This window comes from Alosa pseudoharengus, unplaced genomic scaffold (genome assembly GCF_046254945.1).
Source record: "Alosa pseudoharengus isolate Yale_2024_CS ecotype anadromous, Long Island Sound unplaced genomic scaffold, YU_APseudo_1.1 YU_APseudo_1.1_scf_12, whole genome shotgun sequence".
Taxonomy (NCBI): Eukaryota; Metazoa; Chordata; class Actinopteri; order Clupeiformes; family Clupeidae; genus Alosa; species Alosa pseudoharengus.
The window spans coordinates 34,463,541-34,478,995 of record NW_027468587.1 but is presented as its reverse complement, the minus strand read 5'-3'; the positions used below and the strand labels follow the sequence as shown (position 1 = coordinate 34,478,995).

The following is a 15,455-nucleotide window of genomic DNA, read 5'->3' as shown; positions in this document are numbered from 1 at the left end:
CAGATTAAAATGGAAAAATAGCATGCCTGTTAAACCATTTCATCTTTATATTTCTACAAAACCGTTCGTTCCTTTCAAAAGAATGTACTATCAGTTTGAAACATCTCCCAGACTTTGATTTTGTAATTATTCCGGAGTACAGTTCCTATTTAGCCTACCAAATGGTGCCGATTTGGCACAAGGGGTCAGTAGAGTTCACGCAAGCATGCACGGCTGGTAACCACGTGACAAAACGTGGAAGTTCCATGCGTTGCGTTTTCTCAAAATGTCCGCGCCCGAGGAAGACACGTTTCCTTCCGAAGATGGAGATGTTGAAGCTATGGAAGCAAGTGGCAGCGACGAGGACGAAATGGATGAAGAAAGGGAAGATGGAACAGAAGAAGCCAAAGTGTATGTTCCCGGTTTGCAGCCGCTACAACCCGGAGAAGAGCTAGAAATGGATCGATCAGCTTATCACATGTATCACGAATGCCAGACAGGTTTGTTGATATACAACTTTTGAAGTGTTGGTGATAGAAGTCAGTGTGTTTCAGGCTGCGTTTCCATTGCCTGTCAGTGGGAATATGATCTGTTTCAGTTTGAGCCCATTCACAGTCAAAATCAGATTATTTTCGCACTGTCTGTTATGAGGTTTGCTAACCTCAAGATTGCTAGCTATACCCCGCGTGTCATTCTCTTTACTGGCAAACACGCTTTCGTGAACAGATGTGACGATTAACATAGGAATGCATCTGACGATTTTTGGCAGCGCGCAAAACATTAATCTGCCCACAAATTCCTCCATGGTTGACAGCTCGAATCATCTGTAAATGCCCTAGTGAGCATTCCTCTGCCTGGTTGGGAATCAATTAAGAGACAACTTTGTTACCATCATTTGCATTTCAGAATAAGTATGACATGTTATTGTAGTGCAATTGATTCCGATAAATCCCGATGTGCACACTAGAAATGAATTCCAGCTGGTTTCAAGTTGTTTGTTTGTTTTGCTGTTGGGATTTGTAATCAGTTCGTAGGCTAATTATATATTTTTTTGTCTGCAGGAGCACCTTGTCTAAGTTTTGATGTTTTGAGAGATGAAGAAGGAGATGGAAGGGAAGAGTTTCCACTTTCAATGCTTCTCTGTGCTGGAACACAGGCTGACACTGCGCTCAGCAACAGGTATGGATCCACTTTTTTTTTTTTTTTTTTTCAGATGTTAAAACAACACAAAAAGATAGCATTTGCTGTTGGGTTGAGTTAAATGGATTGTTCTAAATATGCAGATATAGGGACTCAACTCGATTTGGTATGATACATGATTTTAAGTTCACCATACGATTTTCTCACAATTTTTATTTACCTACAGAATAAGCTGCACACACATTATGACTGAAAAGTATTCGTTCAGCCCGCAGGCAGCATGCCAGCAATGGATAGGTACTTTTCGCCAGTCACTGATGTGCGCAAAGGGAAATAATGAAGTTATTTTATTGAAATCCATTTTGATCTATTTGGTTTATTCTTGGTGCATATGTCTTTACATAGAATATTATGTATTATCAAAGTGAAATTTTCCTGAATTTCCCCTTGGGGATCAATAAAGTATCTATCTATCTATCTATCTAAATGGTTCATGGCAGATATCAATGGCTTGAGCTACAGTATACAGGAGTTCACGTTCCAGAGACTGACGAAGTCAAAAGAGGTGTCACGATTTCGATTTTAAGTCGAAATCAATCGAAATTACATCTCAATCTCGAACTTCGAACTCAAAGGTAGAATCGACGATGTAGCCTCACCGTAATGTCATGTTCAGCATGTATGCCAAGACACAAAAACACACATACGTGTTAAACTGCGGTGTCAACACTCCTCTAACTTAATGCTGCAGCCAGTAAAAAAAAATTAAAAAATCAAACGACCGAAATTTAAGCCCCTCTTGCTACTCTGAAATCATCGTTGTGGAAGTATTTTGTTGTTCATTTACATCAATTAACACTAACTTACTCAGCTTAGCAAATATAAAGATGATTTAGTTACAGTCCAAAATTACTTTAAGGCATGAAATGCACATTGATGAGTGCTCGTTCTGTCTGAACAACCAGAAGGCAAAGTATTGTTGCTCTCAGATGACAGTTTTTTAGTCCAGGTGCGTTAGAACCAATATTGTGAGGAAGAGACTATGAGTGGTTCGCACTCTAGTTTGAACAACCAACCAACAACTGAACACATACTGACATTTGATGTCGAACAAGTGAAGTCAAAAGCAGATTACGCCTTAATCTCTTAAAAAATTTCATCGTGATTGATTTTTTTTATTTTTTATCTCGACTGGTTGTAATCTTCACACATTCGTATTGATTTTTAGCCGATTCACAGTGCATCATGACATCCCTAGTGTTTAAAGTGTATGTTTGTCCTTTTGTATTTCTTGGCTGGTGGATAAAGGGAGAGGATCTTCCTTAAAGCTGCAGTTGGCAAGTCTGACAGACTGAGGGGACCTAGCCAAATTTTGAATGTTTACAACTCTCATGCCCCTCCCCCACTACCACCGAGCACCCTCTCATCGAGTTTGTGCTCGTCAGTGCGCACCAGACTGTGATTGACAGTCAGATCTCACACAGCCCTGCTCTGATTGGACAAGAAGAACCGGGAGCTGTGGATTTATGCAAAACAAATAACAGGCTCTAGGTGGAGGTAGAAGTGCGGGTTTTTTTCTAAAACCGGCTGATTTATGTTGTTCTGTCGGAGCATAGTGTCGGTTTCAGTGAAAAATCTTGCCAACTGCAGCTTTAAATGTCCAAACACTCAAAGCAGGTTTCCTTTTTTCCTGTTTCCAGACTCATTGTCATGCGGATGTACAACCTGTACGGAACACAGAAGGCCAAGGAAGGGGAGGGCAGCAGTGATGAAGAGAGTGATGATGAAGAGGATGAGGACAAGAAGCCACAGATGGAACTGGCCATGATGCCACATTATGGAGGCATCAACAGAGTTCGAGTGAGTGCTGACATCTCTGTTTGGTCTTCTCAGGAAAAGCTTGTTTGCTGTCTCTGTCCTCTGGTGACACTTTTGCCATTTTCAACCAGGTGACTAAGCGAGGGGAGCAGTCACTGGCTGCCGTCTGGTCTGAGAAAGGTCAGGTGGAGATCTTTGACCTCCGACCTCAGTGTGAGGCCGTCCACAGCTCTGCAGCCATGGCTGCGTTCATAAAACAGCAGAAGGAGGCCACACCTCTCTTCAGTTTCTCGGGCCACATGACCGAGGGCTTTGCCATCGACTGGTCACCCAAAGTGCCGGGTGAGTGCCTGTCTATTCCCCATCCATCTGTGAAGTCGTGCAGATTCAGCCGAAACATGAATGGGGCGCGTGCTTCTGCAAGCGTTCAATGGCACTTCTGTTCTGTATCAAAGGGCGCCTGATTAGCGGCGACTGCAAAAAGAACATTCATGTCTGGGAGCCACGGGAGGATGGCGCGTCTTGGCAGATCGACCAGCGGCCGTTCAGCTCTCACACGAAATCTGTGGAGGACCTCCAGTGGTCGCCCACAGAGGCTACGGTAAGCTTTCCCATGGGGTTCACCCAGAGGTCAATCCTAGGGGTTTCAAGGGCTTCTCCAGAACATTACAGAAATTCTGGAAAAAGTGAGAATTTCTTTATTTGAATCCACCAATCAAATTTTTTACAGAAAGGATTCAAATATTCTCAGAGATGACACAGCTTTGACATTCAAGGGTACATAAAGCATCGCTTACGCCACACAGCAAGACTGCCTATCACAGCTGATATGGAGCAGAATTTTGCCAGCTGTTTAAACTTCCCTTTTTGTAGCCCTGCCAGTCTCAGTCCACTAACAGTCAGTTTGTGGACATGTCCCAGGCTGCAAAATATCAATGCCACAAACTTACATAGTCTAGGTCACTGATCTTTGCAAGGAGGGGTTGGTATTTAGTCATTTTTTCAAAAAAAGGCTATGTCCATATACAGATCATAAACACAACCTATTTCCAGGACTAGCACCTCCTTTCTATCTGTATCCACAAGCACATCCGGGGTGTTACGGATGTTACAAAACACATCATCAGAGCTGTTGAACCAGTCTGGTATTACGCGTCAGTGTTTATACATAGGCATATTTTTTGGAAATATCTTGAACAGAACTGGCAATGAGATCAAATAGTAAAAGGTTAATAAATATTGTTCAGTAGATCTGTTAGCTTTTTGCATCTGCAAAGTGTTTGCATGTTTTGAAAGAGTGATGTGATGGAACATGTTGTTATTTATGAAGGAATTTGGGCTTTGGTGACACACTTTTATAAGTGTAAAAATGGTATAGATTAGGAGAACATGCATGTTCTCTGATGGTGCAAATGATTCCCGTGACTTATTCCTTTCCCACCTCCAAGGTTTTTGCTTCCTGCTCTGTGGATCAGTCTATCCGTGTGTGGGACACCAGGGCTCCTCCTAACTCCATGCTCTCAGCAAACGAGGCACACTCTTCAGATGTCAACGTCATCAGTTGGAACCGAACTGAGCCCTTCTTGGTTTCAGGAGGGGATGATGGACATCTGAAAGTATGGGACCTGAGACAGTTCCAGGTAGGTACCTGTGCAAAGGCTCCTGCACCCTAGCACTGACAGAAGTGTGACACACTCTGCTCTCTGACATGGCATTGCTTTGTTTTAAATGCAACTCCGCGCACCATGGCCGAACCCTTTCACTGGCACCGTGTAGATTGCGAGTCAGGTCTATTTATGTTGGCACCACTCAATAAAATCCATTGTTTACTGAATGCTACATTGCGGCGCTCTTGTGCGTGGGCAAGTGACGGAAAGCGTTGCATGTGATGTGTGATACGCTAAAGTGTGCTTTCACAACTGGCTTGTTTGGAGCAGTTGAATCGGAACGTGAAGCGTTCCCTCCCAAAGGTTGGTTCATTTGGGTTTACGTAACACAGCAATTGCCCTCTGTTTTGGAACAAAGCAAATGGACAAAGATTGCCTAGCGGGGGTGATCTCTATAGCAGTTTGTTATGTTTGTAGCGTCTTTCAAAATTGAAGCAACAATCTGAATAATATAATGGTTTCTGTAGTTTTGTGTAAAAGTTTTACATGGTTATATAATGGTTTCTTTAGTTTTGTGTACAAGTTTTACAGGTTTTACATGTTGTTGTGTGAGTATATATCCAACCCAGGCACAAGCTCAAAATTTGTATCGATTCAGCTTGTGGTGCGAAACAAAATGGGTATGAAACCACCCTAACAGTAATACTGATGTAATACTGATCACTAATTTTTCACAGATGTTTCTCCAATACCATGTTCAGCAATGTAATATTCCTATTTGAAATAAGACAAGCCAAGACATGAATATAACAACAGTTTGCCCTGTCATATACAAAATATTTTAGCAGGAGGTTTTTGCTCTCGCCCTGCTGGCATTATATCTGGGATGACCTATCTCCCTGACATCAAGACTATGGGAACTTCAATTCCATCAGTACTATACCCACAACAAGTATAGTGCATGCTGCAGTATGTAGGCAATGTCAGTTTCAGGTGTGCCCCTATTTGGCAAATGAAATATGTGAAAAGTGTCTATTATGCTACATTGTTTGTTTTTTCCAACCTGTTTGTTCTTCACTTCCTGCAATGCCTCAGTCTTTCCTCATCATATCTAGTGTAATCTTCCCTCAATTCTTTCTTTCCTTTGCTGATGTTTGTTGTGAATTCTCATATCATCTGTTTATGTTTTTCCCCTTCACTCCACACTCCGTGTTCCAGAGTGGCCGACCTGTCGCTACGTTCAAACAGCACAGTGCCCCCATTACCTCAGTGGAATGGAACCCCGTCGACTCAAGTGTTTATGCCGCCTCTGGGGCAGACGATGTGGTCAGCCAATGGGATCTCTCTGTGGAGTCATGTGACGTGGGAGCACGTGCAGAGGGGGTGAAGGATCTGCCGCCACAGCTGCTGTTCCTGCACCAGGGTCAGTCTGAAGTGAAGGAGATTCACTGGCACCCACAGATACCCGGGGCCCTCGTCTCCACAGCACTGTCAGGCTTCAATGTGTTCAGGACTATCTCTGTGTGAGAGGCTGTGTCTGTCTATGTATGCATGCACAGGTAGGCAAGATGAGAAGTGTGTGTGTGTGTGTGTGTGAGAGAGACTCATTATGTGTTCCTCGTCTTTCCCTTGTATGTCTTACTATGTGCAGTTACTGTTAACCTTACATCATTGGTTGGTTTTATTTCATTTATTCATCATGAAATCAGCTTTAAACCCTTGGACTGTCCTCACAACAGCTGATTTTTTTGTACAGTTCATGTGCAAAATATAATGTATATGTATGTATACTGTAATAAAAATGTCACTCTTGTCTCAAAGCAACGCAATGTAAGATTGGTATTTATCCCTTGATGTCAATTTTCAATATACTGGGTATACAATTCAGTGTCACAGTGTAGGGCTGGTTAGCACCAAACCTTATCTCAACTGAAATTGAGGCTCTCAGGCTACAGGGCTAGTGGACAACAGTGCACATTGGAAAAGAACTCTACAGGGGATTAACCAATGTGTCAACATTTGAAGAGAAGGGTCATGTTCCTACATGGTATACCAATGTTAAATACACATTGCAATAGCAGGCATTCTGGGCGCGAAGTGACATTAACCAGGATGCCATTCTCCCCATTAGAAGTCAGCGTACCATCAAAATGAGCCAGAAGTTATTTTAAGGTAAACACCTTAAGTGTCTCTGCAATGTATCACAATGTGGCATACAGTTGGCATCAATTCACACTTGCTTTTTTTTCACATGCAGTGGTGTTACACTAAATGCACTGAACCAAGGACTTAACAACCAAAGCATGACAGAGAATGAAAGTGGTTCCCCAAATGTATCCTGTGTGTGAGTAATGATGCCGTTTTTACAACAAATCACTTCCTTGATAAAGCTCAAGAACACAAACTGTCGTAGTGAAAAGTGTAAGTTCTTATTGAAGTTAAGTTATTGTAATTGACGTTGGCATTCCTTCCTGCCCTCAAACAGTCGTGTGCGGAGTTGGAAACCAGCCCGTCCACACACAATAGACATACAGATCTTGTGTTGTCTTCACTGGCTATAGTAAGTTTCTAATAATAGTCCCTGGACCTGCACATAACATCATACAGTCACTGACAAAAGTATTGGCAGGGGTGTCGATACTTTTGTCAGTGACTGTACATTGCTACACAAATATGGAATGAATAAGATGTCCTTAAAGACTCACTAAGTATTGACTAACCCCTAAAAACCTGTCCTTCAAAATTGCATACTTGGCAACTACGCTGTTACATCATTTAGCATGCACAAAGCTCTGACGCACTCCCAGCCATAGAACACAGGATGTATCCCCACAAGTTACCGATACCACCTTTTCTAGAGTTACTGCAGCTCCAAGTTGGAAATACTCAGGCTTGACTGCTTATTTTTCTTTTGATTTGGGATGATACATAGGGCAGCTTTTTTTTAGCAATGTTGCTGGGTAACCACAACCGGTTCCGTGGGTTCAGGATGATCAAGATAATTGCCTAATTAAAGTTCTCCAGAAAAAACAATATTGCTCAATATCAATGAGATCATGCCAGAACAACAATACTCATTGGGAAAGATGTTAAATGATGTCGATTATTATTTCTTTTCCATTTTTAGTGTGGTGATTGGAGATGGGACAATTGAATTGGACTCTTTAAAAAAAAAAATATATATATATATATTTACATTTCCTATTACATCGTATATATTGTGCATAGATATGGTTGGAGAGACTTTCCATATTAAAAATAACAAATCCGCTCCTGGACCTGAAGCCTTGACAGCTGCCTCACCAGCTTCGGAAACCACAAAAATCCAGGATCCTGTCGAATTATTATCAATGATGTCATCCAGCACTAATCCAGCAGGGCCCAAGAGAGCTCAAGATACTCTTTCATTCTTATTGGATAGTCATAAGAAAAGAGGAAACTAAATCGAGTTGTAGAATATGAAGAAACCGCTTTCTTGATTAGATATGGACCTAGCATATTTCACAGAAGGCTGTCTCAATCGTTTGTGAGTCAATCTGGGGTACATCTAAGGTATGTGTTGTGATTGAATCCATTTGCCATTGGATCCATTTTCAGCTCCCTTGTTGTCATACTCAGAACAATTTGGTAAGCCTTCATAACGTTTTTATAAAACTCACTATTATGTCTGTGTGACTTTCAGAAAATGAAGCCGTATCTTAAAACATTATGCATGGATACAGTTACTTTAACCATAGTGTAGGAGTTTTCTCAATTTCACAATGCAACCATCCATTCATCACAATTGTCTCACCAATGGCCACCTTACTGTTTGTAGACTGTTATTTTAGGTTAAGTGTCAAAACCACTGAGGAAATGGCACTGCTCAGCCAGCAGTCAGAGACTGGATTTGTCTTTACGCTTGAATGAAAGGCGTATAACTTCATAATAACAAATACTATCATACATTTCGCTTTAAGTACCATTTCAACTGACATATGAAAGATTTTAGAACCATTACGATAAGTGGTGCTTCAGTACATACAAACACACATTAAACTGCATGAAATGGATATGAAAACAAATGGTTATGGCTATGAAGCAAGAAAGATTTATTTATGTAACCAGCGAATCTTAGATCACAAGTTTAGGTAAGTTATCAAGAATATAGCTTTAGACAAAACCAAGACTTGCCATTGATACAGATTTAGAGAAAATAGCCTCACCATTTAGCCAATATAACAGATCTGGAAAAAAAAATTAAATAACATTTTATATTAACATTGTTACCAACGCCCTGATCTGACTTCACACTATGACCCCTGGCTAAACAGTCTTACTGTCTTAAAAAATGGCTAATCTTTAAACATGTACAGATTTTGGGGGGAGTTTGCAGACATACAAAAGCCTCTGTACAGCTTGACACTACATTCACATAAAAGTGATGATTCAGGATAGAGCACAATGATCGCTTTCAGAGCCAATACATACCAGAGTGTTCAATTGTGTAAACCGTTCACAGTTTCCAAAATGATATGTACTTGGATAAAACTGCTCTCTAAACAAGGTTTGACCTAAAAATAACTTTTCAGTACAATTAAAACATATTTCACCCATGAAGGTCATGTTTTGAAGAAGACAAAGTAAGTCACAAGGAATGTACACAGGTTTATCTTAGTGCCCCAAAGGTTTGTCCCAAGAGCATTCCAGCATTCACAAGAGAATTCCTGTTATTATGTGAAAGTTTCAACCTCCGCGTCCATCTTTTAAATGGTGGACTCTGTCACATCACACACTTTATACAATATACCAAGGCCACTTTCAGTACAAAAATAGAAAGTATGGGAGTACACAAACTAAAAACAACAGCTTTCAAGGCACCAATATAGAATACTATAAAACTATACATGTTTATTATGTGTTTTCTGTTCTTTAGTATTTAAGACTAACCTTTGGTTTAAATGCTATGACTATAATACTATTAAGGTATCTTTATTGGTTGGAATGGTTTTAATTGTGTTACACGTGCATTTTCCACTGAGCATTGATAATGAAACTTCCAGTTCACTGAAAGAAGCTAAAGTGCCCAAAAACTGCCCTCTGAGAAATTGTACTGTTTCACAATTTTCTAAAAAAACAGCTGGTAGTTTTGTATTCATATCTCCTCATAAGAGAACTAAGAACAGCTGTTGTATCTAATGTTTAGCTAATGGAATGACCTGAACATAAAAATGTATCTGGTTTGTTTAGATGCAGTCTGTGTTTATGGAGAGACTGGTTTGTAAACTTAGTGTGACTATGATTCTTAAGTGTTATTGCTGCGATGTCAGAGAACTTTCAACTAAGCTTTGGTTAAATCTCCCTTTCTTGCAATGTGTTGATCAGACAAGTTTACTGTACATGATTGACAACCCACCAGAGTCCCTCTTCTATCTCCTCTCTGATTAGATGCTAACTTTTCACTCCTACAGTCCAATTTCATCATCAAACTCATCCTCAAATGTGTAGCCACGCTGGCCGTCGACCCCTCCTTCCTCTTCCGAATCTGTCTCTGAGTGCTGCTCGCTTTCCCTCCTTCTGTCCAATGGAGCGACTCCCTCATATTCGGAACTGAGAGACGAGGTGGAACTCGGTGGGGAATCAGCTCTGTGATTGGCCGGCTCTACTTCTCCAGACACCTTCTCATGAGACACCATGGCAGCTCCCTCAGGCTCCACTTCTGTGGGGCTGGGGCACTCCGTCTCCTCGCCCTCCACCCCCTGGCTGTCTCCTTTAACCAACTGGTCAACAATTTCCTCTCTCTTCTCGCTGAACCTCACTTTGGGCTTGAGGCCTTTGGCCTTCCATCCATTACCGTCGCTCAACTGATCCAGACCCCTCTCTCCATTTTCTTCCCCATTTGCACCTTCCATCCTTTTCTTCTCGTTCACCTCGTTCTTTGAACTCACGGTAGAATCCTCTCCGGGCATTTCCATTTCCAGGGTGCCACGGCTGGGACTGAAGACCTCCTTTTCTTCTGCATCCTTGTCTGTAGTCCAATTGGAGTCCAAACTCAACCCATCCATCACACCCAGAACATCCCCTAAGATGGAGGGCCCCAAATCCAGGTCCAGATCAAATGAGGACACAGACTCTGAGTGCTGTAATTCATTCAACTTAGATGAATCTGGGGTGTTAAAATTACCATCGGATGAGTCATGGTTCAGAAATGCCTCTGAGTCGGTTGGCTCTGTAGATCCTGGAGCTGAGTTGGAAGAGTCTGCTGAGGAGCTGCCTTGGGTGGCCAAGAAGGAAGTATCTCCAAAGGCATCGCCACCCCGACCAATGTGCATGGTGTGGCGGAAATCCCCAAGTGGGGCGGATATCATTGTGGGGTCCAAGCGCCCCCTTGAAGACTTATGGAGAGGCATGGTAACTGTGTCCATAAGGGAAGGGGAGAGAAGGATAAGTTGATTATCATTTGATAGCTAAAGTCAAATATTTTACATGAGGTAGGCCTATAGGATACATGGTTTCAGTTCAGAGGAGTTCAGATTACATTCATAACATATTGTAGACTGACAGCTCATAAACCATACAGATGAAAAACACGATAGAAGTGTTGCGCAAGAAGTGTGAGAAACGAATTGCGCTGTTCGCCGCCCATGCTGCCATGCTCAGACTTGTAAGTGAAACATATGCATGCAACGCAAGCACATACTTCTTCTGAATCCTCTCTCCCAAGGGTGAAAAGCGCATGAGCGTCTACAGTTTCAAGTGAACTATGAAAGGGCTCCTCGGTCTGTCGTTATAAAATAAAACGATGCATTAATTGTTTATTAAATCAGTGATAACCTGGTAAATCAGTAGGAGTGTGGTTTCAATAAAGCACAGGGAAATGAGGGTTCTTAACTGCCAGGGTCTGTCAAAACTTTCAAAAAAATAAAAAATTACTTTTTCTGCTGTAATGCTTTCTTTAGACAGAAGTTATCGTGTAAGACCTACAAGACCTGAATACAACAAAAGTAGCCTGCAGACTAACTTCGCCATTTTAGCGAGCCTTTGGCTACCTGAAAGAATCAACAGCTGGAAACATAATCGTATCTCGGAGACAACAACTGGAGTAGCCAAACTAACTCAGAAAGTGATAGGCTACTATTTTCTTTTCCAAATAGCCTTAAACTACTTCCAGCTGCCAACATGTTAATTGCGCAGTGAAGTTGACTGTTTTGGAAAATACGCAAACCTTATTTACAAACATATCGTGTTTTTTTTTTTTTTTTTTACTTGGACTAAATTTAGGAAACACTCCTTATTCGAATATTCCCTCTTCCATACCCGCCCATGTCTTATCTATACGAATCAGACACATTTTAGAGACTGTCCCATCGAATAGACAGCAGTCGAAAAGGAAATATTGTAGGCTAAGAAGTTGACCTCTTTGGCCAACTTTGAGATAGGAATGTCTCAAAAGCCGAATTTTAAAGAAACTTACTTTTCTGTGTTTATGTTTGTGATTCGCTTCCGCCCTCCACTCTATCCTTTTCATCTGGCCTTCTCTTTTCGTTCTTTTCTCGCTCTTTCCAAGCGTCGTTTGCTCCTTTCTAATATTTCTTTTTCTCCCACTGGGATGGGCAAGGAAGTGACGCGCCTTTACTAGGGAGTGAGGGAAAGAGCACTACGTAGGCTAGGCTACGAGCGCGGACGAGTCGGACGACAGATGTTGATGAATAGCTACAATAGGCCTACGGCAAATTAACTGGAGTTATTAATACTATAACAGAGTTGTATTTTTGTGAAACTGAACCCATTGCAGAATTGTTAATGCTTCAGAAAGAAGTCTAGCCACACTTTTCTGTTACACTAAAAAATGTGTAGCCTACTGCTTTTAATTGCAGGAGTGCAAACGTCAAGGAATGTTGTCTGTCAACATTGTTTTCGTGTTCAACTGGGTAGGCCTATGCTACACTGTTATTATTTTTTAAATGAATCAAACAAATATTCTTGCTATATTATTAGCGCATATTTCAGCAGCACCCATGCATGACTTCATCCTGCTTTCTATTCAATTGGCATGAGTCATCAGGAAACTGTTGACGCATACCGGTGACCTCAGAAAAGGATAAAGGATGGAAATGGGTCTGAGGCTCCACTGAGGCTCAGAACCCAGATGCCTGGGAAAGGGTCAGTTAGTTGGCTGGCTACAAAAAGAATGATCTGAATTGGAATGATAAAATAAAAGAGCTTTCTAAAAAGTGTAGACTTGATCTCACCAAGACAGAAAGTGAACATTTAGTATTCCTAAGCCCCCCTCCCATCTCTTTTAGCCTAGACACACACACACACATTCACTATTCTCTCTGTGTTTTTGTTCATTCTCTTGTATGTTTCTGCAGTGAATATTTCCCCTACATGCCATCTGTACACTTTAGTTGAAGGAATTTGTAACATATAGGCTACATCCTGGAAGTGGGTTTACAGCTGTGAGAGTTTGGACAGGAAATAGGCTGATGTGGGGATTGGGGGTGGGGACAAAAAACTAGTGTGTGTGTGTGTGTGTGACCCTCTGTTTCAACCATACATTAAATATGTGGATAAAAACAAAGAAACAGAGAAAGGAGTTGTGTATTATTTTTGATTTAATACAAAAAGCACATAAGGGCTCAGATCTAAAGTACTTCTCATGCTCAGTGCAAGTTTCTTGCAATGCTTATATTCTAGTCAGATGACTTTGACCACAAGGGGGACATACTTGTTTTCTTTTTCCTGCATAGATCATACATTTTTATCAGAGTTGTCAGTATCAGATTTTATTCAGCAAGTACCTCCCTTATACTTACACATGCAAGGAATTAGGTTCTGACCATTGGTGCCCCTCTAACAATATAGTCAACATATAATTACAAGTGTGATGTGGAAGGCAAGTGCAACATAATGTGGATTGTGCATGACGTGTGCGCAGGTAGGCCTACTTGTGGATTATATGAAGCCAAGTGTAAACTGTCCAATAACCAAGTTTGGCATACTGGTCAGCTATTCCTAAAGGTGATCACCTTATAGGAGAAAAGCTGTTCCTGTGCATGGTTGCTCTGGTAAAAGAGGTTCTGCAGGAAGGAGTTGAACAATGTTGTGGCCAGTGTGTGTGGAATCTTCAATGATGATCCCTGTCCACTTCCTACCTCTTCCTACATGTCCAAGGAGATGGACAGTGTTTTTTTCTTCTGCTTTCCTTACTGTACGGTAGCCTGGAAAATCCAGACCCTGGTAATCTAGAAAGATTAAGGGTCTGGCCAGGAACAATGTAATGGCCCAACTTGAGGGGCGCCACCAAGCATGCATTTGAAAATCTCACTGCACGCAATTGGATAACACTAGACCAATGTTTACTCTGAATGATTCTGGACTTCGACCCAATTGGATAACACTACGACCAATGTTTACTGACCTCCAACGTTGCAGCGCTGTCGTCATCGGTTTAGCTCGCCTCTGGCCCGCCTATATCAGATACGCCGATTTGATTGGTTCTCCGGGATGCAAGGGGTAAAAGTAACGTGCATCATTGCCAGAGTGTCTCGCAGAGACAATTCCATTGTGTTCTCGCGAGAACTCTGGATTTCCAGGGTAACTGTACGGTGCAGCCTTTTCTTATACTGTACCGTGGTTGCCCTGAACCAGACTGTGATGGATGTGCACAGGAAAGATTCAATGACAGAAGTGAAGCATTGGATCAACAGCTCTCGTGATATTTAGTGGGAAGTGCGATTTCAAAGTTTCAACCCTGCAAAATCAAAAAGTTGCCCTTACCTAAAGCGTTAATAACAACAATAAAAGTTCTGTTTCCTGCCTGAACGACTACCGGCCCATCACCTTAACATCTGTGGTGATGAAGTGCCTGGAGAGACTGATTGCAGCTTCATCAACACACACCTGTAATTGGCTATTTGATTTTCTGACGGGCAGACTCCAAGCTGTAAGGATAGGCAAAGCACTCTCATCCACCTTAGTGCTCAGGACCTGGGCCCTGTCATCCACCTGTCATCCACCTGTCTCAGTCCTTTACTTTACAGGCTGTTTACACATGACTGCGTAGCTATCCATAACTCAAATTCCATCATAAAGTTTGCAGATGACACTACTGTGGTTGGCCTCATAAGCAACAATGACGAAACGGCCTACAGAAAGGAAGTAGCGAACCTTACCCTGTGGTGCCATGATAACAACCTCTTCCTTAATGTCAATAAGACTAAGGAAATCATTGTTGACTTTAAAAAGGCCAGAGTAGATCACACTCCTATTACCATCAACGGAGCATCTGTAGAGATTGTTGATAGCTTCAGATTTCTAGGCGTTGACATCTCAGACACTTTAACATGGTCACTAAACTCCAAGTGCACCCTCAAGAAGGCACAACAACGCCTTTATTTTCTGAGACGTCTTAAAAAGTTTGGCCTAAGTACCAGAGCACTTGAGAATTTCTACCGATGCACCATTGAGAGCGTTCTTTCTTTTGCATCACAGTGTGGTACGGGAAACACAACCTCCCATGACCGCAAACAATTGCAAAGAGTTGTCAGGTCAGCAGCCAGGATTATTGACACTAACGTACCTGATCTCCATGACATTTACACCTCCCACTGCAAGAGGAAAGCTGATTGCATTATTAAAGACCCCAATCATCCCGCTCATGCTCTGTTCTCTCGCCTACCATCCGGGAGGCGTTACCGGAGCATTAAATCCAGCACCACCCATCTCAGTAATAGTTTTTTTCCACAGGCGGTCAGATTGTTGAATAGCTGATGCACTTTCTCTTGCACTATGCACTTTATGTCTGTTTTTTTGTCTGTTGTATGTCTCCTTTTCTGTTATACTGCATGTGAGTGATGGAGCAAAATGCATTTCATTGTATTGTAGGCTTACTATACATATGACAATAAAACCGAACTTGACTTGACA

General features: G+C 41.8%; 2 protein-coding genes across 2 annotated transcripts; one reads left to right on the top strand and one right to left on the bottom strand.

The window, feature by feature from the left end:
- Positions 1-233: 233 nt before the first annotated feature.
- On the top strand, positions 234-6,368 carry grwd1 (glutamate-rich WD repeat containing 1). The gene is made up of 7 exons (XM_076281022.1): positions 234-479; positions 1,041-1,158; positions 2,820-2,979; positions 3,069-3,279; positions 3,393-3,538; positions 4,386-4,577; positions 5,763-6,368. Exons 1-7 carry the CDS (start codon positions 266-268, stop codon positions 6,069-6,071), a joined length of 1,350 nt encoding a protein of 449 aa, XP_076137137.1. The 5' UTR covers positions 234-265; the 3' UTR covers positions 6,072-6,368.
- Positions 6,369-8,611: 2,243 nt separating this feature from the next.
- Positions 8,612-12,146, bottom strand: cdc42ep5 (CDC42 effector protein (Rho GTPase binding) 5). The gene is made up of 2 exons (XM_076281021.1): positions 11,998-12,146; positions 8,612-10,938 (listed from the first exon to the last, which is right to left on the bottom strand). Exon 2 carries the CDS (start codon positions 10,931-10,933, stop codon positions 9,989-9,991), a length of 945 nt encoding a protein of 314 aa, XP_076137136.1. The 5' UTR covers positions 10,934-10,938; positions 11,998-12,146; the 3' UTR covers positions 8,612-9,988.
- Positions 12,147-15,455: the final 3,309 nt, after the last annotated feature.